This window comes from Meleagris gallopavo, chromosome Z (genome assembly GCF_905368555.1).
Source record: "Meleagris gallopavo chromosome Z, MGAL_WU_HG_1.1, whole genome shotgun sequence".
NCBI classification, from domain to species: domain Eukaryota; kingdom Metazoa; phylum Chordata; class Aves; order Galliformes; family Phasianidae; genus Meleagris; species Meleagris gallopavo.
This window is the reverse complement of record NC_139435.1, coordinates 32,945,764-32,973,140: the sequence shown is the minus strand read 5'-3', so window position 1 is coordinate 32,973,140 and position 27,377 is coordinate 32,945,764. Positions and strand designations below refer to the sequence as shown.

The 27,377-nt window shown below is 35.4% G+C and overlaps 1 protein-coding gene across 2 annotated transcripts in view; it reads right to left on the bottom strand.

Annotated features, from left to right (window-relative positions):
• The window catches only part of CNTLN (centlein), a 183,985-nt gene that overhangs the window by 53,492 nt on the left and 103,116 nt on the right, over positions 1-27,377 (bottom strand). For both annotated transcript variants that reach the window (XM_085213135.1, XM_085213137.1), the window contains exons 14-19: positions 21,305-21,354; positions 15,612-15,703; positions 12,219-12,739; positions 9,513-9,687; positions 5,618-5,711; positions 4,760-4,983 (exon numbers count right to left, since the gene is read on the bottom strand). In XM_085213135.1, the coding sequence (XP_085069261.1) occupies positions 4,760-4,983; positions 5,618-5,711; positions 9,513-9,687; positions 12,219-12,739; positions 15,612-15,703; positions 21,305-21,354 (1,156 nt within the window). The remainder of the gene's footprint in view (positions 1-4,759; positions 4,984-5,617; positions 5,712-9,512; positions 9,688-12,218; positions 12,740-15,611; positions 15,704-21,304; positions 21,355-27,377) is intronic.

Genomic DNA, 27,377 nt, shown 5'->3' with positions numbered 1-27,377 from the left:
GACTACAGAAAGTACAGGCAATATATATCCTGCTTTATCACAGCAGTCAGGAAGGGATAATCTGTATGATTCTACAGAAGCAAAGGAGGGAGAAATCATTTTTCTCCTGACATTTTTGGGAACAAGTTCTTTCTAAAATCAGCTTCATAGGATTCTTTGATCACTTCATTGCAGCCAGTGCCCAAATTGGATGGCTGTGATGTGATTTTGCACTGAGATTTAACAAAGCTATTATGTAAGTATATTTAGTTTTTTTCATTCTTATTTCTACAATATTCTAGAAGTATACATGCTCTGTAAGAACAGAAACAGACTGAACAAGACAGAAAAAAACCTGAATTTTTTATTTGTTTATTTTTAGACTTTTACAATATGAAGTCATTAGGCCAGGACTATCTGTAGTTTTGTGTAGTTTCATTTTTAATGACTCTTCAGTGTAATAGCAAGTCAGAATTGCTACATATACTTCTGGTGTCATTGTAAACTCCTACACAGCTTATCTGAAAAAGTTACCATTTACTTAAAAAGTTCAAAATTGTAAAACCTTCTAAAAATTTTATAAATTTGTATCATTTGGATATTCAATATGTACAAATACTATTACCCAATGCATATCATGAAAAGTAACTTTTTAAGCCACTGGAGGAAAAGAACTCATTCAACTCAGAAATAAATGACAATGAATGCATAAGCTTTCCTATGAATTTAAGAGTGAGGAAGTTCCAAAAGCAGTTTAGACTTACTATTATATATATATATTTAAATTAGCTTGTACTTTCAAGCATATTCCTAAAATTTAGAAATTCCTAAAATTTAAGGAAAATGCAGACATGCAAAAGTTGCTCCAGAAACAAGCAACAAATGTAAAGAGAGAAAGTGTACTCCTGAAGACTAAAATGGAAGTGAGAACTTTATGTAAACAGCAGGTAAGTCAGTAATTTATTATCTAAATTCATCAATTTCTTTTTGTTTCAGTATAATTGAATAATGCTAAATTGGTTATTACTTATATTTGAATACCATAAGAAGATTGAAGCTACAGTGCTGAATTCTGAGCTGTTCTATGACAAACTGTGCAGTAAACAATAGTCAAGGGAATACATAGAGACACGAAAACACTTTAAAAATAAAAACGCTTTCTCTAGCCCTTTTCTCCTTTTCATGATTATATCTATCCATGCTTGAGATAATCCACCAGATCAACGTGTCTTAAAAGCAAAAAAACTGCATTAAAAAAGCTTAGTACGAACTTGGGAGAAAAATATGTTCCCTCAAAATTCGAAGAAAACAGAAAATTCAATGGCCAAAGTAAATTTTAGAGAAATTTTTATAATGCATTCACAAAAAATCCCTTGGCTGAGCTGCACCTAAAATGTACAGATGCTTCTAAAATACCAAATCAGTGAAGTTGCATATCTGCAAGATGTACCTGAAAAATTTTACTTAAATTTTGACTTTATCTTCTCCAAAGGACCTGTCAGCTGACTAGTTGACTCATTCCTGTCCTTCAAGATCCAGGTTTCCTAGTGAAGCAGTCTTATACAGGCACTTTGCAAATGTCTATGGTACTCCATTAAAGAATGTGTATTTTCTGTGTCATCATCTAAGAAAGCTAGAACTGATGCAAAAGATCCTACAGTACTTTTCAGCAAAGACCTGTGAGAGGCCACAATATCAGTAAGACAAGCACTAATGGCAACCTGTGTATGATCTTCCATTTTTATTCAATACATTTAGTCTGTGACAAAAGTGATAACTACTGTATAGAACTAATTGGCACTACTCTGCTATAAGCAATAAATACAGAATCACAGAATGGCCAGGGTTGGAAGGGACCTCAAGGATCATGAATCTCCAACCCCCCTGCCACATGCAGGGCCACCTCCACATTTAATACTACACAATTAAATATACTTAAAAAAAAAAAAAAAATCAGTCATCTCATGATAGAAGTGAATAAAGGGGGGAACAAATCTTATTGAAAAGAAAAAATCCTGGATTCTTCCAGCAATTCTTTTCTGATGCTTTACTAAGAAACTAAGGAAATGATAAATCCCTTTGCTTCTACATTAAGTATCGCTCCAGCTGTGATTTCTATATACTGACTGCAAAATGTAACTACTGTACTTCTGAACAGACGGTCTTAACTCAGTGTTGATGTGAATCCTTGGAGAATGCAAGCTTTGATTCTTACATGTGCAGACACTTGAAAGTCATTTTGCAGAAATATGCATAGAATTGCTTTTGCAGAAATAAAACAAAGAAAGAAGTTTACATTACTGCAGAGACTGCAAGGCTAAACCAAAAAACAAACAACAACAAAAAAAAATCACAAAAAACAAACCCCTTGAAATTTAGTATTCCTAAGTCTAAGGAACAGAAAAACAGATGTAAACATGTATCTGCGTGCAGATCTTCAAGAAAAATACATGGAACGATATATGTACATATATTCAGAAAATCAACAGATGCCAGACAGCTCTTAGGTTGTATCAACTGTAAAATGTCTCAAAATGAACATTTGGAACGTTTAAATCTTAAATCCAGAGCTGATCTTCTAGCATTAGATTCCCTGGGGATTATAAGGAAGAACTGAGTGCACCAAATCTACCCTTGAATCCTAGTGGACACGGTGGTTATAGTTGCTGAAATGTACAGTTACCTTAGCCAAGCATTGCCAGATCATCACTGATAAAAAATTACTCAAGATCAAGATTAATTATAGAACTTTATATGTGGATGACTGTTCGTTTGACTGTAAGTCTGAAAACATCTACCTGAACCCAGAGATTGCCTAAATCTTTTACTTCTCAGTTTGTTCCCTTTTTTCTTTCCTTCTATACTGCAAGACAGTTCCAGAATCTAAAGTCAAAAGGAGCACTGATAAGAAATAATGACAAAAACATTACTCTTGGAAAATGTGTTTTTAAAAATATCATTTCCACTGCCAGAACTTAAAACTTCTATGTAGTATTTCTTATGACACTAAAAAAACCCTCACAAATATCTGCTTTACAATCACTTAATCTGTCTGAATCATGGTCCTCTCTCTAAAACATGCATGTACCCTGCAGTGACTGTGTAGGTTCTTTACCTCCGTAATTTTCACTTGGCAAGTAGCCTAAGCCTCTGCTTTAAATTTCCCACTTGGTAGCACTAGTATGGCACCTGAAGAGTAATTAGTTATAAGAAAGGGAATTTGAATTGGTTGCTGAGAAGGAAAAAAAAGTGCATGCATAATAAAGATTTTTCTTTGAGTACCTGCAACACCATCTATTTATTTTTGCTTAGAATGCACCACCCTTTAAATAGACCGTTGACTGATCTTTTCTTTCTTTTGAAACTTTCCAAAAGAACAAAGTTAAATAAAACTGGTTTCCAAGACTACACTATTTCACTTTTCACTTTGAGTCAGTCTTTTACATTAAGCCATACTTATCCTTGTGCAAATTCTGCCTTTTTTCAAAAAACACGTTTTTTATAATCACCTTTCCTTTTTTTTTTTTTTTTTTTTTAATTTTATTTTCCACATTGTTCTCCCATAGACACCTGATGGGTAGTCTTCCAGGAAGGCAAATCAAGAAGATGCCTGAGCAAGTAGAATATTCTACCTCAATTACACATATAACTCTGTGAAGTTTATACTGCCCATGAAACTTGGCATTATTGTACTGTTTGCCAGAAAGGCAGATCTCCATTGGTCCCAATGACCTTCAAAACTATTCCTGAAGAAATCATTACATGTATACAGTTATGCAAAATGAGTAACATAAATGAGATTTCTCCTTCTTTAGAAATTAGCAGTTCCCCAGCACTATGGAAGTGAAAAGTGCTGCTCCTGATAATGTTTCTCCCTTCTGTGCAAAGAGAGAAATGAAGTTTTTGAGGGGGAGGGGATTTAATTTCTTGTTTAATGTCTGCCTCCTTCCAGCAAGTCCATCTGTTGTAGCACAATAATTCTGGAAGCAGGATGTGTGTGTGACCAACAGGAGACAATTACTGCAAAAGTGTTTGTTGATTCAGCTCTATAAAGGGCAGGCCAATCACTACAGTACAAGTAGAAAAGAATTCCAGCTGAGGTGCTGCATATAGATTAACACAAAATACATATATAAAAATGAGAATGGGGAAAAGGAATGATAGCATGGGAAAAGATTAACAAGAAATGAAGACTGAAGTAAAGAAAGAACCTGTAATTTTTGGGACTGTTAAACAAATAGTTTTTCAGTCTCTGTCTTCATAAATCATATTCTGTAGCATTCCACCTTGGCAGAGAGACCTAAGTTTAAACATGGAATTGGTTTGAGTTTCCTCTGGAAGAAAACTCTAGTTGCATTAACCATTCTATTCCTAGGGAATATGAAGGCAAGTACTTTCTCTAGAAATGACATTTCTTTATAGAATAGTGGCTCACAGTATCAAATTCTCATGAAAGTTCCCAGATCACGAGATGAAATGGAAATCCTCTTCACCATTAGAATACAGGTAGAGTATCAAAGGGAAAAACACTTCTTCTCCAGAAGGGCTAATGAATTGGGTTAATAAAGTATAAGTAAAGTAAAAAGGATGTAAAGTATATGAGGTCTCAGTACCATTTGTACATAATAAATGATTCAGAATCTCATATAAAACATGCTATTTTATAACACTTCATAATTTTGATCATAATAAATTAAGAAACAAGTGATGTTACCAAAACTCCACAAAATAACAGAATTAAACTGAACATCTTACGACACCATAATGAAATGGGCTTTACCTGTATGGTCAATTTACTACTTTGTAGTCTCTGATCAGCCAAACGTAGCTGAGTTGTTAGTTTTTCATTTGTTTCTTTAAATTCCTTCACAGAAGATACTGCTGTATTTTTTTCATTCAGTAAAACACCTATCTGCTGCTGCAACGACTTAATTGTTTCCTGAAGTAGAGTAACAGAATAGCCTTGTTTCTGGAAAATGATGTTTCTGCTTTTCATTCTGCTCACTAAACAGAAAACGACATGTTACTAAACCAACACAGATACTAAACCATGATAGATAGGATGATTTTTGGCTTTTCTCTAGACCTTCAAAACTCTATTCTAGCTGCTAATTTTTTTTCTAGGATACTATATTCAATATTTCTCAGTAGGTGAACTGAAAAATTAATTCAGATATCCAATAAATGCTTGACGCTCTTTTTCTAAAGTGCCAACTCTGCAAATTCCGCAAGGACTTGAAAGTTAAATGGCTCTAGTCTCTGAATGATAATACCAGAAATAAAGACTTTACTATTTCATAGACAGTTTTTTTGTTTGTTTGTTTTTTGTTTTTTAAGTTTGAGCCAAAATACAGTTCAATATTTTCCATGGTTGTGCTGGACAAAGGGCAAGCTAGAGCAAAAAGCAGAGAAAAGCTTTACTTTAATCAAAAGATTCAATAGGTAGGAGCTAGAGAAAATAGAAAATATCTTAATTGTGATAAAAGATGTTGCTTAACAAATACTTTCTGTAAGATCATTTCCTTTTAAAATAATGATTTATAAATATATTCCTGCTAATTTAAACAAGTAAATTCTGCATATATAAAATATCGTCAAGATTATTTATAAACTTTCCAAAAATATATAGCATTCCTACCTTTCTTTAGAAATGACGGATAAGCTGTTATGACATAGTGGATTTTCCTCTTCTTGGACTGTAACTTTTCTAGGTCTTTTTTCTGTGAATAGCTCTAAATAAAAAACAGAAGCATGGATCTTAGCAGTACTTCCTTATGACAAATAACACAATTCCAAAGTTTTCAGGTTTGAATGAAAACAGCAAAAAATTATTACCAAAAACACAAAAAAGTCTGGAATTATAATTACAGTTATTATCAGTTTTCCAATACCAGTCCACAAAGAGTACAGATTTCTGTCTTTCCATTAGATGTAGCAAAAATAACAAACTGCTATAGGTAGATCATAATTCTTCCCCAAGAATCCTCATGGAGAAAAACTGAGTGTCTGTTAATGTCTACAGTACTTTTTTTTAGATTAATGATAAATTTATTTGTATGGAAAAAGATAGCATGTGTTATCTGAACACCTACAGTACCCTTTTCTTTCAAGACATTGAAATGCATGAAAAGAAAGTAATAGTGTTGTTATTATTTCTAAGGAAGAAGATCAGAGTCTTCACTGGAAGAGACATGAACATACATAAATTTACAAATCCAATCCTTTGTTTGTACAGTTTAACTAAAATTAATTGCATGCATTTCAAATGTTCTCCATTTTAAAAATAAGCTATTTCCAGAATGCTTAAGCTTAACAATGACAAAACATGATGGCTTACTCTAAAATCAATGTACAAGTTCCCTAGTTCTTAAATCTCAGTATATTTTTTAAAAAAATTTGTTCTTGAATTTTGCAAAGTTTATCCAATTTTTCAATTAATCCATTTATTTCTGTGTGATATTACACAATGTATTTCTGGAAACATTCATAACACAATCTTAAAATTCAAGCTCAAAAAGGGTAGATTTAGGTTAGATAAAAAGTCTTTTACAGTGCGGGTGGTGACACACTTACCCAAGGAGGTTGTGGATGCCCCATCTCTGGAGGCATTCAAGGACAGGCTGGATGTGGCTCTGGGCAGCCTGGTCTAGTGGCTGGTGACCCTGCCCATGGCAGGGGGGTTGAAACTAAATGATCTTTGAGGTCCTTTTCAACCCAGGCCATTGTATGATTCTATGAGTCTATGACTTGCTGGAAATAATCTCTGTGGAGGACTTTGGGGTCCTGGCAGATAAAGGCTGGCCATGAGAGAGCACAGTACCATAAGCCAAGAAAACCAAAGGTATCCTGGGGTGCTTTTCAAAGAGTGTCACAGTGGGTCAAGGGAGGTGATTCTCCCCCTCTACTCTGTCTTGGTGAGGTCACATCTGGAATACTGTGTCCAGTTCTGGGCTCCTCAGATCAAGAACAGCAGATCTTCTAGAGAGAAGCAAAGGGCCACAAAGGTGATAAAAAGTCTGAAGCATTTCCTATTTGAGGAAAGGCTTAGAGACCTGGGACTGTTCAGTCTGGAGAAGGGAACACTGAGAGGAGACCTCATCACTGATTATCACTAACTAAATGTAGGAGAGAAGTTGAAAAGGCTAGGCACTTTTCAGGGGCATGCAGTGAAAGAACTAGAGACAATGGGCAATGTTCCATACAAGCATGGAGAAGATCTTTACTGTGAGGGTGACAGAGCACTGAAAACAGGCTGCCCAGAGAGATTGTTGAAATATTAATCACAGAATCACACAGAATCACAGAATTGTAGGGGTTGGAAGGGACCTCTAGAGATCATCGAGACCAACCCCCCTGCCAAAGCAGGTTCCCTACACCAGGTCACACAGGTAGGCGTCCAGGCGAGACTTGAATATCTCCAGAGAAGGAGACTCCACAACCTCCCTGGGCAGCCTGTTCCAGTGCTCCGTCACCCTCACCGTGAAGAAGTTCTTACGCACATTTGTGCGAAACTTCCTGTGCTGCAGCTTATGTCCGTTTCCCCTCGTCCTGTCTCCACGTACCACTGAAAAGAGACTGGCCTCACCGCTATGGCCGCCACACCTCAGATATTTATAAACCTGGATCAGGTCCCCTCTCAGTCTTCTTTTCTCAAGGCTAAACAGACCCAGTTCACTTAGCCTTTCTTCACAGGGGAGATGCTCCAGGCCCTTCACCATCTTTGTGGCCCTCCGCTGGACTCTTTCCAAGAGATCCCTGTCTTTTTTGTACTGGGGAGCCCAGAACTGGACACAGTACTCCAGATGAGGCCTTACCAGGGCAGAGTAGAGGGGGAGGATCACCTCCCTCGACCTGCTGGACAAGCTCTTCTTAATGCAGATAAGATTAATTAAGAGCTGTCTAGACACCCTCCTGTGCAACCTACTGTAGGGAACCTTTGTTAGCAGGGGAGTTGGACTTGATCTCCAAAGGTACCTTCCAATCTCTACAATTCTCTCATTTTGTGAATTATCAGATTTTGCATCTGAGGTTCTTCTAGCCTCCCTTTGTGTGAAAATACCATTACACAACTAGAGTGTCCCCCTCAAGAGTTTTTTTTAAGATTTTTATTATTATTTTTGCTGTTTGGAATACTGGTAAAACCTGCTATACTGCAAAGAACATTAAAATTGCTGTTTTGCAATGCCATCTTGTATACTTTTACAATAAGACACATTTTCAGGGAACTTCCAGTGAAGCATATACTCCTACTTAGCATTCCTACTTCCTATGAATGCTCAAAATTCCCTAGCTTGCTAAGTAAATGTATCAGAGTATTTATGTTTATTGTTTCCAATTGGAACAGAACAAGTGCACTGCAGACAAAAAGGAAAGACAGTCAGTCTAGAAAGTCCAGAGTCAGCTGAATGCCTCATCTTATATATCCTCAGTAAGGAATGGCAGGAGATAATGGGAACAGCACACACTGTCAAGAGTTTCACAAATATCATGTGCTTCTGCTCACACTGTGTATTCCATACCAAAACAGCTGCGGAGAAATTTCCCTTTTATACCAGAACCAGCTTTTATACCAGAACAATGGATCTCCTGGTAGAAACATTAAACCAAAATACATAACAAGACCAGAAATTTTGCATTCGTTTTAAAATTTTAGAGAGCAAGAAAAGGAAATCTGCTTTCAAATTCTTCAAACGGTTATTTCACAGTGCATAACAGAATTTCAAGGCAGTTTTCAAGCAGCAGCAAGTTACTTAGTGTTTTAGTGCTGTTTCTTAACCTACTAAATAACAGTGTCTGCTTGTGTTTAAAACTCCATGATGTAAAGTGATTTCTCTGGACAAACACAGGAGAGGAAAAGTAGTGTAGACACTGCTCAGAAGTCCAAAAATGAGTCATCTGTTACGGGCTGTAAAGAATACCTGAAGACCTGAGAAACAACCAGCTGTCCCCATTCTGGGAGAAAACAGTACATGGATGTTAGGAATAAGACAAGTGGTTGAAATCTCCAAAATGAATGTAAATGAGCTAACTAAAAACATACTCTTCTCTTGACAGAATCACCTAGACAAATCTAAGCCAAAACAATCCAAAATGGACATAACACTTTCTGCACACCAAATGAACTGTAAAGTAGTAATGCTTGACTAGTCAACACACCATTTTACTAGTGAGCAAATGGGGATGTTCTTTGTTATGGACTGTGTCACTCAGATAAATTCTACGGTTTATCCAAACGAGAAATAGTTAAATGGAATAACTATGGCATTCTTTGTCTGGACGGTGAGACAGTAGGACTAGCCTACAGTAGGTTTATATTTTTAAAACAGCTTTTGCACTTCAATGTATCCTTCAAATACTTTGCAGACTAATTTTTCAGAAAATATTCTACATGATAATAAAGCTCTACCTAACCAAAGAAAGAAGATTTTCTTCCCAGCTTATGAGAAGAGCCAAATTAATTAAAAGGAGAACAGCAGTCATAATATTAACTATTAAATTTCAAGATGTTGCACTAGAGAACAAAACATATATACCTTTTTCTTGTAGTGCTGGCTTTTGCCTTCTAAACGAGCAGCATTGCAGGGCTTTTTGCCATCTTCTATTTGCTTTTTTCCCTGATGTTTATTTCTGTCTGGTAACAGATCAATATCCTGCACTATCTTCATAGTCACTGCTTCCAGACTCTCAGGAGTTGGTATTTCAGAGTCACTAAAACAGCACATGAGGGAAAACAAAACAAAACAAAGCTAAACATCAGCAATTCCTTTTAAAAGTTCCAAATAGTCAATAAGTAAGTACACAGAAAATACTACATGCAAGAAAGAAGAGAAAGTACTAAAAAATCCAAACAATACTAAGATGACTTATTCAGCAGATATTTACAAATACAATAAAAAAGAAATCGCTGAAATTGTCTTCTGTCATCTCTCTAAGTCCCTTCTGTCAAATGGAATTTCAGTATATGAGTGGAGTTCCTAGACGTCATTCACAGAAGTGACAGACTTGAAAAACTGCTTAATAGTGCTTCTTGAGTGTGAGTGGCTCACACAGATACACTCAGTTTCCTCTGCATTTCCACATTTGATAGGAAATAAAAGAAACGCACTAAATTTAATAACAAATTGTTTCAATTCATTTGTACTTTTGATGTACTTTTGATGAACAACACTTCAGTGAAAATTCTAATATCCCTTTTGTAGCACTTTTAAATTCTATACAACTTAGTATTCGTGACATACAAATTGCATGGCATAGATAGGTACTGGATGTAAAATGTTCAACTTCAAATTTTTCATTTTTCCCTTCAATTTATGTTTTGATGTTAAAATATCAATACACTCTTAATTTCCAGTTTTTCATAGCCTTGCCCCGGATAATCATTTTTTTTCTAAAACAGTTCAGTCTACTTTAAAACGTAAATCTTGAAATATCACCTTCTGTACCATCAGTGGTTCTTTATCACCATTTGCACAAACCATTTGTGAAGGAAACATGTGACTACAGCAATTTTGTTAATTATTAAACCAAGACATTTAAAGAGACACAACTAAGTTCATCATAAAAATCAATGATTTAGAGATGGATGGTACTTAACCAGACAGAAGACCTGAAATTCAGAAGAGTTTATACAGGAACACCGTGCTTACCAAATCCTGTGCTGGCAGACTAGCATGCTCTATTTATTGGTAAGAACAGAAACCAACATAATCTGTGCCATAGCAGAGATATGTTTCTAAGTGTGTGCATGCTTTTCTCATTGGAATTCTTCCAAATAATAGTTTACTTAGACAACAAAAGATTTGAATTTATAAATTCAGAGTCACTGTCTGATATACCACTGGTATAGAATAGCATATATTAAAACTAAGAGCAAGGTAGGTAAGAAATCTTCCTTGGTTTTTGAACATGACACCTTGAAATACCTCCTTCAAAAATGCTTACTTTTTTATGTCATAAATTTCCTAACCTGATATTTATATATCAGGTTAGGATATAGAGGTATAAACATACTAAGGATAAAGGAATATAAGTATAAAGGAATTTATGGGTACAATTACTTGAAAGGGCAACTTTTTGTTGAAGTTTTTTCTTAAAAAGCAAAACATGCTAAGCTGAATAAAATTTTGTTAATTGTAACAAGTAAAAATACATTTCAGTAAAGTCAGATCTCCAATATTAAACAGAAAAGCAAACAAGCCTGGTATTAATGTTAGCAACAGACAAATTAGATGGTATTTAACTTTTCTTTTCTTTTGAGATACTGTATTTGGGAGCCCCTATTTTGCATGGGAAAAGGCAGCAGAAGGTTTTCATTTGCCATTGCTGACTTGCTCCAAATAACATATAGAAGTTATCATGAAAGCTACAAAGAAGATTCCATGTTCTTTACCTCTTCTCTATATTTTGGGGGTAACAGATCAATATCCTGCACTCGAGAGGCTTGAGAAATTTCTTTACGTGTCTCTTAGTATTACGTACTGAAAGGTGTGATAACTGCTCACACAGGAGCTTACTGCAGCCTCATTTGTGTAGACACACAGAAGCAGAAGTAAAAATCATGAACATTTACAAATCTTGCCTGTGCAATTTTCAGAGGGCCCTGTGACTCATGACTGAGACTCTAAGCAGTAACAATTACCTTTAAAGAACCAATTTTTAACTATGATTCAATTAAAGTTAGTACAATGATGGTGGATAAAACATACATGAAATAATTAGTGTGGATGGTTCTTAATTTAAAGGATGTTAAACAGCTTGTAGACATCTGCTAGCAAGCTGAAATGGGTCATTCAAAATTTATCTAACTAAATTAAGGGGAAAAAATGTTTCTCCTCCCGGGTTGGCATGTCACAAGATAACTAAACCGACTTAGTAGGCTTGCCTGGGAATCCTTAGCTGTCAGTGGTGAATATGCAAAGGGCCAGCAAATTAAATCAACCTGCCAAACTGTCAATTTCAAGCCTCATGACTGCATGAAAATAGCATCACTGGAAGAAATCAAGCATTGCCTTCTTTTGGGTTTCCTGGCACCTATTCAAATACTCATGCAGTTGTGGCTAATTTTGCATGCAAATTTCAGTCAATAAACTCAGAACAAGACCTCCCAAGATATTTCAAAGGATCTGACAGTATTTTTTTTGAATACCAAATCAACAGTAGTTGAAATTCAATCTCCATTTGCTAGTGCTTTACATATGCACAGTGTCCCCTCTACAGGGCTAAGTTAATGAGAGCCGTACCTGCTTTCACTCACATCCTCCCAGCCGTCCTTACGGAAGTTCTCAAATACATTACTCATAACCTTGATGGACTGTTTGAGAAAAGCTCCATGATGTCCCAAAGAGCTCTTTTTCTTGGCTGCTTTTAATTTAACCTTGGTGCCTGTTATCTTGCAATTACATTGCCCAGAGGTTGCCGCTGCTTTGGCTTCACCCAGCAAACACGTCAGCTCCTCCACTTGACTCAGCAAATCTTCATTTTCATTTCTCAACCTGTTAGCTTCTGCCACTTGCCTCTTCAAAGAAGCAGCTTCTTTTTCCTGATCACCAATTACTAATTGAAGCTCTGCATTGTCTTTTTTCATTTCACAAATCCTCTTAAGTAGTTTTTCCAGCTCTCTTTCTCTTGTGTCTGCATCTTCCCTTTCCAATTTTAAAAATGCTTTCAAATCATTTTTCTCCTTCAGCAAGTCCTTGTTTACTTCTTTCTGTTTCCTTATTGCCCTTTCAATAGTTTTACATCTTCTTTCTAGTTGTTCTACCTAGCAAAAATAATTTATGCATTCATAATATGTTAACCAATCCGGTAGAGAAAATCCTGTTCTAAAACATATTTACTATATGACAATAATATTATACTAAGCACAAGGACAAAAGCAATCTAAAGTACTTAATTTAAAAATAATTCTAACATAGTGTAGATGAATACATTTTAGCTGCAATAATACAGCTGTTGAACAAAGGGCAGATGGTAAAAGAAGTTAAAATTCCAGGCAAAGTGACACAGAAGTTTAAATATGCTAATGAACTTTCCAGATGCATCTTAAGCTTGTTACTGATTTGGTTATACATACTAATTGAATTTAAATAAACATTTTAGGAAGGAAAAGTATCTTGAAATACAGGCAACTTTGCACAAGCTATCTTAATCAACATGTCCTTTCCTGAGATATAAATATACAAAATAAATATTAGTTTGATCTTTTTTTTTAAAAAAAAATGTATCATAGCAATAGACATCAGAAGCTCAGCACTTAAAGAATACGAAGGCTGAAGTATATTTTCTATTCATAGGAAGGAAAAACCAACCCCATTCTAAAGCAGCATGTTTACGGTCTTCTCAATTACAGTTTGCAGAAGCATGTTCTACCTAAAGGGATGCATATGTTTTGTTTCTGAAGCTCTTTGAAGACTGCACAAATTCAAAGCCATGAACAACAAGGTGATTCTCAAAGTTCTTCAGGACTGTTTATCACTCAAACTAAGTCTCACAATTTCTAGAAACAAGTAGAGACTTTAATCTTAGCAGATCCTAAAACAAACATTTACTCAAAGGATTTCCTCAAAAGCTTGCAAAGGCCATCAGAGTGAGATCTGTGCTCAGTAACCACTTAGTCATTTTGAAGAAATATACTTAGCTGTTTTTGCACAAGCTCCATCCCCATTCTTCCACTGAGGGAAATATCAGGTGCAGTACATTTTTAAGGAATTGAAAGAAAAAGGCTATTTTTCAAGCAGGACATGGCTAATTCAGTTATTAATCTTGTAAATTACTGGCCAATTCTATCACTTCATTGCGCTAAAAAATTTCAAAGCACGTTCTGACATCCCACATCCACAGTGTAACTAAGTGACAGGACTGGCCAGGAGTTTGCAAATATCAAAAGCATGTTATTTCTCAAGAAATGCTGTCTGTATTTACAAAGACTTTTTCGCCTATGTGTTTAAAACCTAGAAAATTATTTATGAAGTGGATATACATGGGTACATATTGTGGATATGGATATGATTCAGATAAATGAGAACTATCAATATAGAGAGGGCAAAAGCTGCTACCTAAACTGTGTATGTATCTATGAATTTGATACTGAATTTATTTATAACTTCGATAGCAGACGTTCCAGTATGAACACATGTACTATGCTGTGTTCTTTGACAGAAATTTGTAGCATTCCCATAATGAGTAGACTGTATCATGTTTACATAATCTTGCTAGATGAAATGAGGAATATAAATATATTTTTTTCCAAATACTTCAACAGAATCAAGATTTATGATAAATTTCATAGATTTTCTTTGGCTCTCCACTACTAAGCAATACTAGTACCTTTCTTCAACTATATTCCTAAACTGAGATTCTTCTATTATTATTTGGAGTTCTTTAATGCAACCTTTTGCACTCACTAACACTTAAAGTCATGTATGACAAGTGCAAGAAAATAAACAATGAGTAGCTTCTATACTTATCCCTAAGGTACCACCGTAATTCTGTATATCCATAGAGATAAAAATTATGTAGTACCTGGCAAATAAAATTATAGTTTTGAGATATAGATGATAACCAAGCATAAACTGTGTGACATTTCAGATGGTAGCATTCAAATTATTTCAATTACTCACTCTACCTTAAGATAAATGAATGTGAGCACTTCCTATTCTGTGTGTTATTATTTTAACATGATGTTTGTCATTCAGTAATAACGAGATGACAGCCTTCATTGCCTGACCATATGGCAAGTGTTACAAGTATATGCAATCACATCATCTGCTGTAAATTACCATACTTCCTACAAGTTAATTCACAAATAAAAAATAAATAGACATACCCAAACTGACATATGAAATTATAGATTTGTGCTTATTTGATTTAAGCATGCTTTTAAAGATTTATAAGTAATAAAACAAATACTGTTTTGCAAACTGAGAAACTAAAAGTATAATACTGTTTGAAGGATGTCTTTTCTTCACAGCGAATAAGACATATGGTAAAATACAAGTGAGCCCTCTTAAGTGAACACCTGTTAACATACTAAACTACTTGTGTATACTATAAATGTCAATACAAACAGCAACTAGTTAAGAACATCTTGTTAGTGTATGAAGTGAAACACGTAGAATGTTGAGCAGTAAAGTTTAAATACACTTATTTGCTAAGCCAAACATTAAATTTATTTTGTGAAAAGAGTTAAACCCACGTATTTAAAAATATTTGCAGATGCAATGTTGTTCTAAATTTTATATAAAACAAGAAAAGAATTGATCACCATTATTCATCTGTTTTATTCTGTAGCAAGAGATCTGTGGAGATTAACATCTGATATCATATAAAGTTAAATAATCATCAAAAGAACTCAGGACATTTGAACTTAGAATCGGTAAATGCTAAACATGTGCAACATTTAGATCATTTATTAGTTTTTAACATTTTAGCTCTAACAATTCTTTTAATTTACTATGCTTATCTCTCATGATATACACACAGATAATTCAGTAGAATTCATTTTTGACACAATTTTGGAAATCCATATTTTTCAATTATAAAATGAAAATTGAGGCCTGAATGCATGGGTGTTAGCTTATACATATGATTCTTAAGTTAAAATCTAGATCTGTTTGGTGAGTTTGCTATCTTACCTTCTGTAACCTCTGATCTGAACTGGCTTCCACATTCTTCTTTGGAGTACTGTTCTTGACCCCATCATCTTCACTAAGCTTAAAAAGTAACTCTACCAGAAAATAAATATATATATAAAAATATGTATAAAAAATACAATCTCTATCAGAGAATAAATAATACATTGTGACACATAGCATAACACTAAAACAATACCTAGATATTTTAAGAAAATCCATTCTTCTGCAATTATTTATAACGTGGTGTATTTTCTTGACAAGCCTTTTGGTCAGTTTCTAAAGAGTGACCTCTTTTCAAAGTGCTCTGTCACATAATTACGAATCTTTGCAGCATCACAGTATGTTTTTTTTTAAGAGTACAACCTTTTCAAAGGTACAATAGATCTGCAGGTTAAAGACGCTGTACTTTCATTCCCATTTTTATTCTTTTATAGACTATTCCCTCTATGCCTTAAAAGCAGAATTCATCGCCTTTTTATCTACACAGTTGCTACGAGTTTTGTTCTCTAGGTCTCGTCCCCTGCTAGGAGGATCAGAGTGATTGGTGAACAAAGCAAACAGAATTAGGATGGATGAAAACTTTAAACTCCTTTTTTGATAAGTGAAAGATCATGTACTTCACCAGATAAATCACACAAATCATTGGACTGTAATGCTGTGAATTCATAACAATTAGAAATTGATAGAAGTAATGAGAATGAAATTTACTCTATGCATCGCTCTCAGATAAAGCTATGTACTTTAGGTTCTAAAAATCCCACTAAAAGAATAATTTAAGAATTAATTATTCAACAGGATGGTAACAAAAAGTTTACTGGTACTAATATATACAATAAATCAGAAGTAAAATATACTGTATTTAGATTTTGCTTAAAAGCTTACCATTCACAAATTTCTCACTACTTAAAGAAAAAAAAGCAATTACACACCTCAGAATGAGTTTTTTTTCTTAGAATATTAAAGATGTTCAAAAACAAAAAAACAAGATAAAACAAAAAAATTCAACACTATAAAAAGAACACAATATTCACATTTCTTTTCTTCCCCCAAATTATTTTTAAGAATTAATCTTAAGGGATAAATATCTGTGTCATACAGTGAAAGCTGCTTTAGAAGTATCATTTCAAACTACAAGCAGACACCGCAGGTCACTTAAAAACTTTTGATTTATAAACAAAGCAAGTGTAGAAGAAAACAGTGTTACTCTCAGTAGATTCACAATCCTCTTGATATAAACAGTGACTAACAAGTTTGTTAGAGTGAATTAGACCTTTCTTTTGTCTTTGGAACATGTCATGGCCAATTAATACTTCTGTATTCATGAAATAAATGGAGCACTATTCTAAAGATAATAAAAGCTGAAAAAGGTAAAACTACGCATCTGGGGAATATGTACCTTTACCTTGATATTAATATGTTAGTTCCCATGTTATTTCAGACTACAGTCCCCCAGCACAGTGGTACTGCATACATTTACAACACTCTCTAAGTAACACACAAAGATAATATGAACATGCTTTTCATCTTTTTCTAAATATTCACTCATTTGAATGCCTGTTGTAGTTTTTATATCAGCATTTACTGTAATTCACTGAAAAGAAAAATTATTTCCCGTAGTCAAAGAAACTGATCAAAGCACACAAGGTGTTATGTTTATTATGTGGATATATTAAAATACAATTTACAAAACTACCTATAAATAAACATATGATATGCATGAGAATAAAGATGACTACTGCAAAACAGACAGAAAAATCTGCACATGTTCAGTTTTACCATGGAAGTCAGAAACAAAATATATTAAAGAAAAGGCAAATGTCACTGTAGCATAACCCCGTCTATCAAGGCAAAAATAAATGGCCTACGCAGCCTTCTTCTCTCCCTTCCCTCCTTCTAATTGATACATATTTGTTCACAGGAATTGGTTAGGGAGGCAATCAACCAGTATTGCCTATAACTGTGTGTCTGTCTAAGACAGCAGACAGACTGATCACATCAATCTATTCAGCAAGACATGGGATCTACCCACCATTCTCCTACATAAAAAAATTCCAAGTTATTCCTCAAGGAAGACTCATAAGTCATAAAACTCACAATCTTCAGTCGGCAAATTACGATGGCCTTATGTAAGTAAGCATATCCCACTGAGAAAACACAGTTAACTGCCAGCTACTGCCAGCTTTGGAACATAACACTTAGCTTCTAATTAATAGCCACAAAATCTGATTATCAGGTAGTTCGACTGACAAATGGTATCCGAACTGTGATACTGCTGCTCCCTACTAATATTTGTGTAAATCCTTTTTACAGAGAAAAAAACTATCCATTTTAAAAAAATAACAATAAATAGTGCCGTGTAAGTTGTTCCAAAAGTAATGCCACCTATTTATTTCCATGGAAATTACAATAGCAGAATAACACTATTTGATAAAACAAATTCATAGCTACAAAGCACCACTATTAGCTATGTATATTCACCAGCAATGAACAAGAGCCTGCATGCCACGCTCATAAAAATCTACATCAGTGGAGGTCATCTATTCTTTCACATCTGCTATGAAGGCGCTGTATCTAGAAAAATGTGCTCCACAGTCTTCAAACTGCTATGGGGCATGGCATTATGCTGCAACAAAAAGATCTTCTTCTTTGGCCTGACTCTGTATGTTTAAGCCTCCAGCTTAGTCACTGTCAGGATGTTGGGTCAGATGTTCTGTCCGGGTTCCAGGAAATCCAGAAGGACCATCCCTTTCCTATCCCAAAAGATAATGCACATCACTTTACCCACTAAGGGCTGTGTCTCAAAATTTTTCTTCCATGAAGAATTCACTTGTCGCCACTCCACAGACGGCCATTTTGACTCCAGCTTGTAGTGGTGACACCACATCTCGCTGTTGCTGATGATGTGATCTAGGGAATTGTCACCTTCTGACTCATACTGGTTCAATAGCTCCCGGCAAACATGCATATAGTGTACTTCCCATTTCCATATGAGCATTCCTGGGATCCACCTGGTGCAAACTTGGTGATATTCCAACATTTTCACCATTGTTTCCAACACAATGAAGCCAATATTCAGCTCCAGACAAAGTTCACTTTTGTAATGTACCTATTCACATCAATGAGCTGATTGAGATTTTTTGGTATGACTGTCTGCATGGCTGCCCAGAACATGGCTGCCACCTCTGCTGAAAGACACAGAATGGGCTGGGTTGAAAAGGACCACAGTGATCACCTATTTTCAACCCCCCTGCTATGTGCAGGGTTGCCAGCCACCAGACCAGGTTGCCCAGAGCCACATCCAGCCTGGCCTTGAATGTCTCCAGGGATGGGGCATCCACAACCTCCTTGGGCAACCTGTTCCAGTGCATCACCACCCTCTGAGTGAAAAACTTCCTCCTAATATCTAACCTAAACCTCCCTTGTGTCACTCTAAAGTCATTCCCCCTTGTCCTATCACTATCCACCCTCATAAACAGCTCTTCCCCCTCCTGTTTATATGCTCCCTTCAAGTACTGGAAAGCCACAATAAGGTCTCCCTGGAGCCTTCTCTTCTGCAAGCTGAACAATCCCAGTTCCCTCAACCTTTCTTCATAGAGAGGTGCTCCAGCCCTCTGATCATCTTAGTGGCCCTCCTCTGGACCCACTCCAAGAGCTCCACGTCCTTCCTGTACTGAGGGCCCCAGGCCTGGATGCAGTACTCCAGATGGGGCCTCACAGGAGCCAAGTAGAAGGAGATAATCACCTCCCTTTCCCTGCTGCTGCCACCCCTTTTTTAAAGCAGCCCAGAACACAGTTGGCCTTCTGGGTTTCATTTTAGAAATGAAAATGTAGTTGCTGAGGAAGTTAAAAACTGTATTCAGATCATATCAAATTTTGTCTCTCAGTAAATGCCAAATAACAGATCAAAGGGTTTACTTTTATTTGGGAAAGAACTTAAATGCTATTTTAGGGCAAAGAGTGCATATATCTTTGTAACTCATGAGCAAGAACAACTCAAAAGCTTTCAATTACATCCATAGATAACCATCAATCCTCAGTCTTTTTACTATATTCTTCCAGAAAATATCAGCCAGCTCATGAAAGTGTCTACAGCACTGAAACATCCTAGGATTTGCAAGTGGATAAATAAGAAAACTACTACTTTTTACAGACTGAATAGTACTTTTTTATACCTAAACTGGTAAAAGCTTGAAAATGGCTGGAATTCGTTCAGCCTTACATGCTAAAAAAAAGTATTGCCTAATGCATATTGTCAGAGTTGATTTTCTAACTTGGGGAAAAAAAAAAAAAAGAAAAAAAACTCCAAAAAAAAACAACCCCGTTCATCTAAATAATACCTATCACAACACATGCTGGAAGACCTATCTAAAATTTTTGTAAAGTAATTCACTAGGAACTGAACAGTTTTTCTCAGTTCTAGTAAAACAACAATTGTACCAGTACCAAGCCAGAACTAGTCCATTTATAAAAAGAATATATTTTTATTTAAAATATCAATGAAAAATGGGGAAAAAAAAGACTAGCTGTTACAGTATCAAACATGTAAAGAGCTGGCAGTGTCATGGATCTGATTGTTTTATTGAAAACACATGGTTAGTGTTCAGCAGGCCCTTGACTTTTTTTCACTGCTGGTTGCCTTTCCACTTCTCTCTATGCAAAGAATGACTACATTGGCAAAAACAAAGTAGTGCTTTTAAAAGTTGGTATTTTAAACCTTAGCTAGTTTTCTTCAGCTTTGTATGTGACTGTGACAGTAAAACATAAGAAGTAACACAAAAGGAAACAATGATGTTCCAACTTCAGCAGATGGAGATTTCCATTATTTTTTTGTAAATCATAAAGCAAACTAAAGGAAAAAAATATTTAGTTTTTCACTCAAGTGGTCAACATTACCGTAGGAAATGAAACAGACAAACAGCAGAAAAATGAGATACAGAATGATAAGGCTTTGTTGCCAAAACATGGTTCTTTAGCAGAATACTTCTACTGCTTTTGCAGAATATTGCACACAAGGACTTCCCTACAGATTTGGCAACCAGATGGACTGTAACTATGCACTGTGGATTACTTCTCTCAGGCTGTTCGAGAACAGCAAATGACTTATAGAATCAGAGTGATAGAGGAAATGATAATATATTACCTATCTTCACAGAACCATCAACTATTGTACAGACTGCGAAGATATAAAAGAAGGTATCCATGATGAACTCTTACAAGAGATCCAACATTTTGATTTCCTTTTGAATCCACAAGCTTTGAGAGATAGCTATTATAAAAAGAAGTCTGAATGAGCATGAAATTTCTGTATTACTGTATTTCAGAACTTCAAAAGCATTTCGGATTCTGGAAAAAGCTTCACAAATGCATAAGCATGTTTTAATATTATACAAATATAAATATATTTTAAACGGAAAATATAAATTTCTTATGTAGATTTTACATATAAAAATTTCAACTTTTTTGACAATAAAAATTGTCATTGATTTCACAGACATGCAGAGAACTTGAGGAGAAAAATGCTTTGAAACAAAATGTGTGGCCTTGTGCTTACAAAATATATGTTCAAGAATAAATTACCATTTGGAGATAAAATAATTTTAAAATTAGTATTTCTCTTAGCATGTGAACACACTTAAAACACAATACTTCTCTCCTGTTTTAAACATAGTTGAACTGCTGTACTGCAAACTTACCCACAGACTGGTGTACTTTCATCTGATCTAATTCCTCTTCAAGATTCAGTCTTCAAAAGAGTAAATTAAAAAAGAAAAAAAAAAGTAAGAACCATAAATCAACCATAAACGTTTGCTATTAATCAAAATTAATCATATCAATATATTGTCAGAATAAGTTGACAGTCCTCAGAAATTCGTTTAATAATTTATTAAGAGCAGATTCCAAATAAAGAGTCATTGGTACAAGAGCAGATTAAAATTTAGAGAAATAAATTTATAAAATTCAGATAAAATTCTGGTGGTAACATACACCAAGTTTCAGTTAGTCCTTTTTAAGTAATGAAATGATAACAGTGCTAAAGTTACAAAGCTAAAGTTTCAAAGTAAAATTGAGAAATGCTAAATTAATGGTATTACTTCCTTTTGGCTCATTTATACATGTGTTTTCTGATACAATCTCTAATTTTATAATTGCAGGCTATTTCAACAATAAGATTCCGTCTATTTTAGGTCAGGATACAACACATATACAATGAGAGAAAGCAGTCATCATTATTCCAGTTTTGCTCTGAAGGCTGGACTGCCAATCCCCTAGCAGCCTACTCTGGTGTACTAACAATAGCAGCACCTAAACGCTTCACAAGAGATTTATTTTCTTTACAAAATCCTCTGAGATGAGACAACAGAAAATCAGGACAAAATATCTGCTAACTTAAGGAAAGGGTTATGCACAGTTTTTTTGAAGCACTCTGTATGTTTAGCACATCTCTCAGCTGCAATTCATACCCCATAGTCTCACATGGAGTACAAAGAAAACAAGAAACATATGAAAGCTAAGGTAACTTGCTTTGTGCACAACTCCAGCTACTTTCAGGACCACCCAGCTTCATGGGTTGACTTTCTTTGCTCTTCTTTCTTTCTCCATGCCTCAGTCATCATTAACTTCTATTACACATATTACAATGGCCTTTACCACTAAACTAGCTGTTCCTCATATCATGCTCACTTCCTGTACTGAATAGCAAGTTCCCTTGAGAAAAAAAAAAAATCACTAACTGTGTGCTTAAATACTATATTCAAAATTATATGAATGCAAGGGACTGAATTAAGGTTATCTTAGAATCCTCACTGCCTGTAGCTCTACCTTCCAAGCACGTTAGTTTTCATCTTCAAAAACACATTTGAATAAACACATTTATACACACATAAACAGACATATCCATGCATCCCTTCTACATGCTAGTCAAGTGGCAAGTAGAAGATTTTTATAAAGAATTAATAAACACAAAAACTTTTAAAGTCATGGAAGACGTAAAAGCAAAAAAAAAATAATAAGTAAAGGAGTAGGTTTCTTCTATCACTTGCAAATAAACTAATTTTTCTGTGAAATATACTTCAACTGAAGTTAGGGTCTATCTAGACTAGAAATACTTCAGCTAGCCTAGACAAGAAGTTACAATGTGTCATACAGGATCCAAGTCAACTGAAGTCTTGAATAAATTTGAGAAATGCCCAAGCAAATCGTACCAGTGCTGGATCCATTCTGTACGAAATCTTTATCTACAGAAGAAGCAAAAGCAGATGTTACTTCAAGAAAGTGCACAAGCCTGTTTCTGCAGCCCTGTTTTTCCACCCTTGAAGTGGAAACTTCAACACCTCCCTTGTTTCCATTCCTGTAATTTATTCCGTTGCTAAAAGGATCTCCTTCCTCCAATCCCACAGAAACGGGATTTATTTATAACCTTTCACGTGGAGCCTTGAAAAAGATCTGTCAAAGGCATTTTGAAAATACAGGTTAGATTTTACCTACACGGTTACTGGAACTAGTCTGCAATTCCAGCAGGTTAATGAAGCAGTATTTCCCTTTAAGGAAGCCACACTGAGTACTTCCAAAAAAAAAAAAAAAAACCCTGAGTTTACCTGTTTCTGTGTTCACTGATCTCTCTCCCTCTCCTTCTCCCTCTCACCCTTTTTTTTTGTAAAGACAATACTGCCATATTCCAATACATGGAAGCAGCCAGGCTTACTGGTCTGGAGCTCCCTCTGGAGCCCTTTTTGCAGATGGGAGTTAACAGTGGCAACCTGCCAGTCCACTATCACAGTAGCTGTTTACAACGAGGTTACAGTTCAATAATTTCATACTTTAGCTTGGGTGTGAAGATATTAACATCAAAATATTAGCAACTGTTTTACTTGCTTGGCTTCATTATTGCCGTATAGTTACTTCAAAAAAATCTAACGCATCTGATCTATCTGCTGTGAGGAACACTGGAATGGTTGACATCTTCAGCAGGGAAGGCTGCAAAGATTCACTGAGCTGTTCTTTAATAGCCTTGTAATATCAGTCTATCCTTTAACAGTTACCATTAAGCAAATCTACAAGCTTCCTAACTGGCTTATTTTTCACATCATTTAAGGAAAATTATACTAGCACAGCTTAAGCATCCTTTAAAAATTATTCTTCAATTAGCTTTTTCAGCCTTCTCATCTTCCCGACTGCATTTGAACAGCCACTGTTTATTGGCCTTCCTGCTCTCACCAAAGTAAGTTTAAGCTTTAAATGCTGGCTTCTTATCTTAAAGGTCACATATGTTCTTAAGACTGCTTTTTTTTTTTTTTTTTAATTTTATTTAATGTCTGAAGTTGCAGTACATATTCTAGTTGGGCTTTTAATTCAGTATTTTTTTCACTGCCCATGAGAATATGATGGCAGCAGGCAACATGCTCCAGATTGGCCAGGCCTTTGAGGCAGTCTCCCATCTCCTTACTGCCAAACAGCTGAGATCTGGTGGTGCAAAGTACATGAGGTGGCTGGAAAACTGCCAGGCTCAAAGGGTGATGATCCTTGTTGTGAAGTCTAAGCGACAGCCAGCGATTAAAGACAACAACTTCGTGAATCCACACCAGAGCTTCTAAATATTTTTATTAACAACTGAAATACAGGTAAGGGTGCCAATTGGCAAGTACACAGACAGTATAAAACTGAAGGCAGCAACTGATACAACGGAGGACTGGTCTGCTGCTCAGGAAGATGGCAATAGGCAGAGAAAACAGGCTGATGACATGAGTTCACAAAAACCAAAGACCTGCCAGAACAACTCTATGCATCAGGGCAGCCTAGAAGCCAACTGGCTGTAAAGCAGCTTTGCAGAAAAAGTGGGGTCCTCCAGCACAATGAGCTGAACATAAGTTGAGTAGCCTTTGTGACATCTTCTTAGTATATCTTATTTATTACCAGAGTATAGGCCTTCTATCCAAAAACATTACACAGTGCTGCCATTTTCCTGTAATAGTTGCACAGTGCTACACTAAAAAATCCTTTTTATACCGTACCACTCTCTGACCACGTACTCCTACTCTCCCACTGCTGCAATGGTAGCGTCTGGGCAACACTTCATTCCAGAGGACACCTTTGTTCCTCCAGGTCTCAATGTTATGATGTCAGAATTTCAATCTGACGTGAAGTAGTCTAGTTCCACATCTTATTTTTTTGGCATCTAGCAATAGCACAGAAGTATCTGTATATAATTTTCCCATTACACTGCTTTGTATGCCAGTCAACTAGTGGTATTGATAACATTTTAGAAGAGATTTCCTTATCTTTTGTGACCTCTCATTGCCACCACCAGCTTCCTTCTGTCACAAGAATCCATTTACTACAGAAATACTCTTGGTCCAAACGGACATGGGGGCAAAAAATAGATCACAGGTCTCATTACTTCACAGGCCCCTCTAACAGAATATATTCCTTCTTAGAAACAGGATGTTCTCTTTTACCAGATTTATGTTCTTCACAGCAGCACATAACAGAAAATGCCTTCTGAGTCGGTAGCCATACTTTTTTTTGCTAAAGCTAACTGGATAAACTGTCTCCTGCTGGTGGACAAAAACTGCTGCTCATATCATGAACTTACTTTTTTTTAAAATCTAGGTAAATTTATGTAGGTATAGTTCCACCTTTTGAACTAATTACTCTCATTCTATCTTATTGCTAGCAGTTAGTGAATTGGTTTGTCAGTTTGTTTTTTTTCTAATCTCTGAACTGTTACAATCTTTTGTTCATAAACTTTTTAAGTCTATAATGTAGAAACTCAGGGCAACAAAGTTGACAAATTTATAAGTATTTAAGTTGTCTGAGAAAATATACTATACTGCTTTTCACTCAATCTTTTCTTTCTTAAAAGTAAACATGACATGGCAACCTTCAAGCCTTTTTTCCTCCAAAACTTTTAAGGCAAATACAGTACTAACACAGAAAATTAAATAATTATCTGTCTAGAGTCATATTACACGCATTTTAGAAAAGCAGAATATGAAAGAGAAATAAAAAATAATTGTGTTTTTTAACATGACTATATTATTATTACCATAAGTGCTTCTATATTTCAATGCAAAAAAACGGAGCAAAAAATGCAATGTGAAGAACCAGATACAGAAGCACATAGCCCTTCATTGCTGTTTGTTCCCAGCTGAGGAGTAGAGTATGCTCTCATACACTTGAATGTGACATGCTATTCTAGCTAGAACTTGTTAAAAAAAAAAAAAACAAAACGCATCCATACTTGTATTATAACAAATATTTAGATTGACTATTGAGGAAAGGCATCATGTTTATGTTATCTGAAAAGCTCCAAGACAGAAGCTGAAGCTAAGAGATGGAATCTCTGAAGATATTTCTACAGAACAAAGGTAATATCTCTGTACAGTGTTTGCACTTGATTGCAGTCTTGAGGCACAGATATTGAAATGAAGTCTTTGCATATTATTAGTACATCTCCTATGTCTTTTGATAGTAGAAACGCTAGGAGTTAGAAGTAGGTAATTATAAAGATTACGTATATTTTAGATGTCTTATATTAATCCCCACAGAACAGCTCTTCTAGCAATTTTTTTTAGGATTGATCAACATTCTTCCAATTTTGCAATGATATCTTACTACAAGCTAAACTTTATTAAAAAAATAGCATATTTTGAAATTTTTGGATGGTATCAAGTTATTTTTTTCCTGGAAAGCAGTGTCTAAAAAAATAAATTCTACTTTGTGAATTAGGTTTATTATCTTTCCTGTTTCAGATTATAATACTTGATGGCATAAATACTGTAGTGTATATTCTGTCAGTAGAGAAACTGAACTATGAGTGAGTGCATTTAGCAACTCCAGGAAAAAACAGATTTACAAAAATATGGAAACAGCCAACTGCATGCTTTATCAGCAATAATATAGAACCTACAAATCAATTCCAGTTTATTCCTTCATAAGTCTCCTAATGAAAAAATTCACTAGAAAAATAGGAGACTTTCTAGTTCTCTTCTTCATACTAATTGTGTGTGCTAAAGCAAATAAAGAAATACAGCATATGAATTGATACGAGTTGTATTAAACGAATTTTCCCTTTTTTGCATTTAAAAATTAAAATTGTACATTCTATAGTTATATTTCAATGTGTGTACTGTTTTCAATTATTATTATTTCATATTATTCACTATTATATCTGTGTGGTGTACAGTTAAAAAACACAACTTTCTAACAGATTCTAAGTTCCATTTGCTCAAGGAAGATCCAGAAAGAGGACTGAATTTATAGTACCCTGAACAGAAGAAGGAATACGGTATTTCTACAGAATGCACCTAAACAAAATATACACAACGTCAACTGAAGTAAAAATTAAATAAGAACAGAACAAGGAAAAACTATGAAATTCTGCAAGCTGACAAGCCAGATAAGGCTCAGAAGGCCAATCATATTCTGTGTTGCATCAAGAGAAGTGTGACCAGCAGGTGATCATTAGACCTCATGGTGGCCTCTCAGTACTTGAAAGGAGCATATAAACAGGAGGGAGAAATGCCTGTTTACTAGGGTGGATAGTGATAGAATATGAGGGAATGGTTTTAAAATTGAGACAGGGGAGGTTTAGGTTAGATATTAGGAGCAAGTTTTTCACACAGAGGATGATGACACACTGGAACAGGTTGCCCAAGGAGTTGTGGATGCCCCATCCCTGGAGGCATTCAAGGGCAGCCTGGTCTGGTGGTTGGCGACCCTGCACATAGCAGGGGGGTTGAAACTGTGGTCCTTTTCAACCCAGTCCAT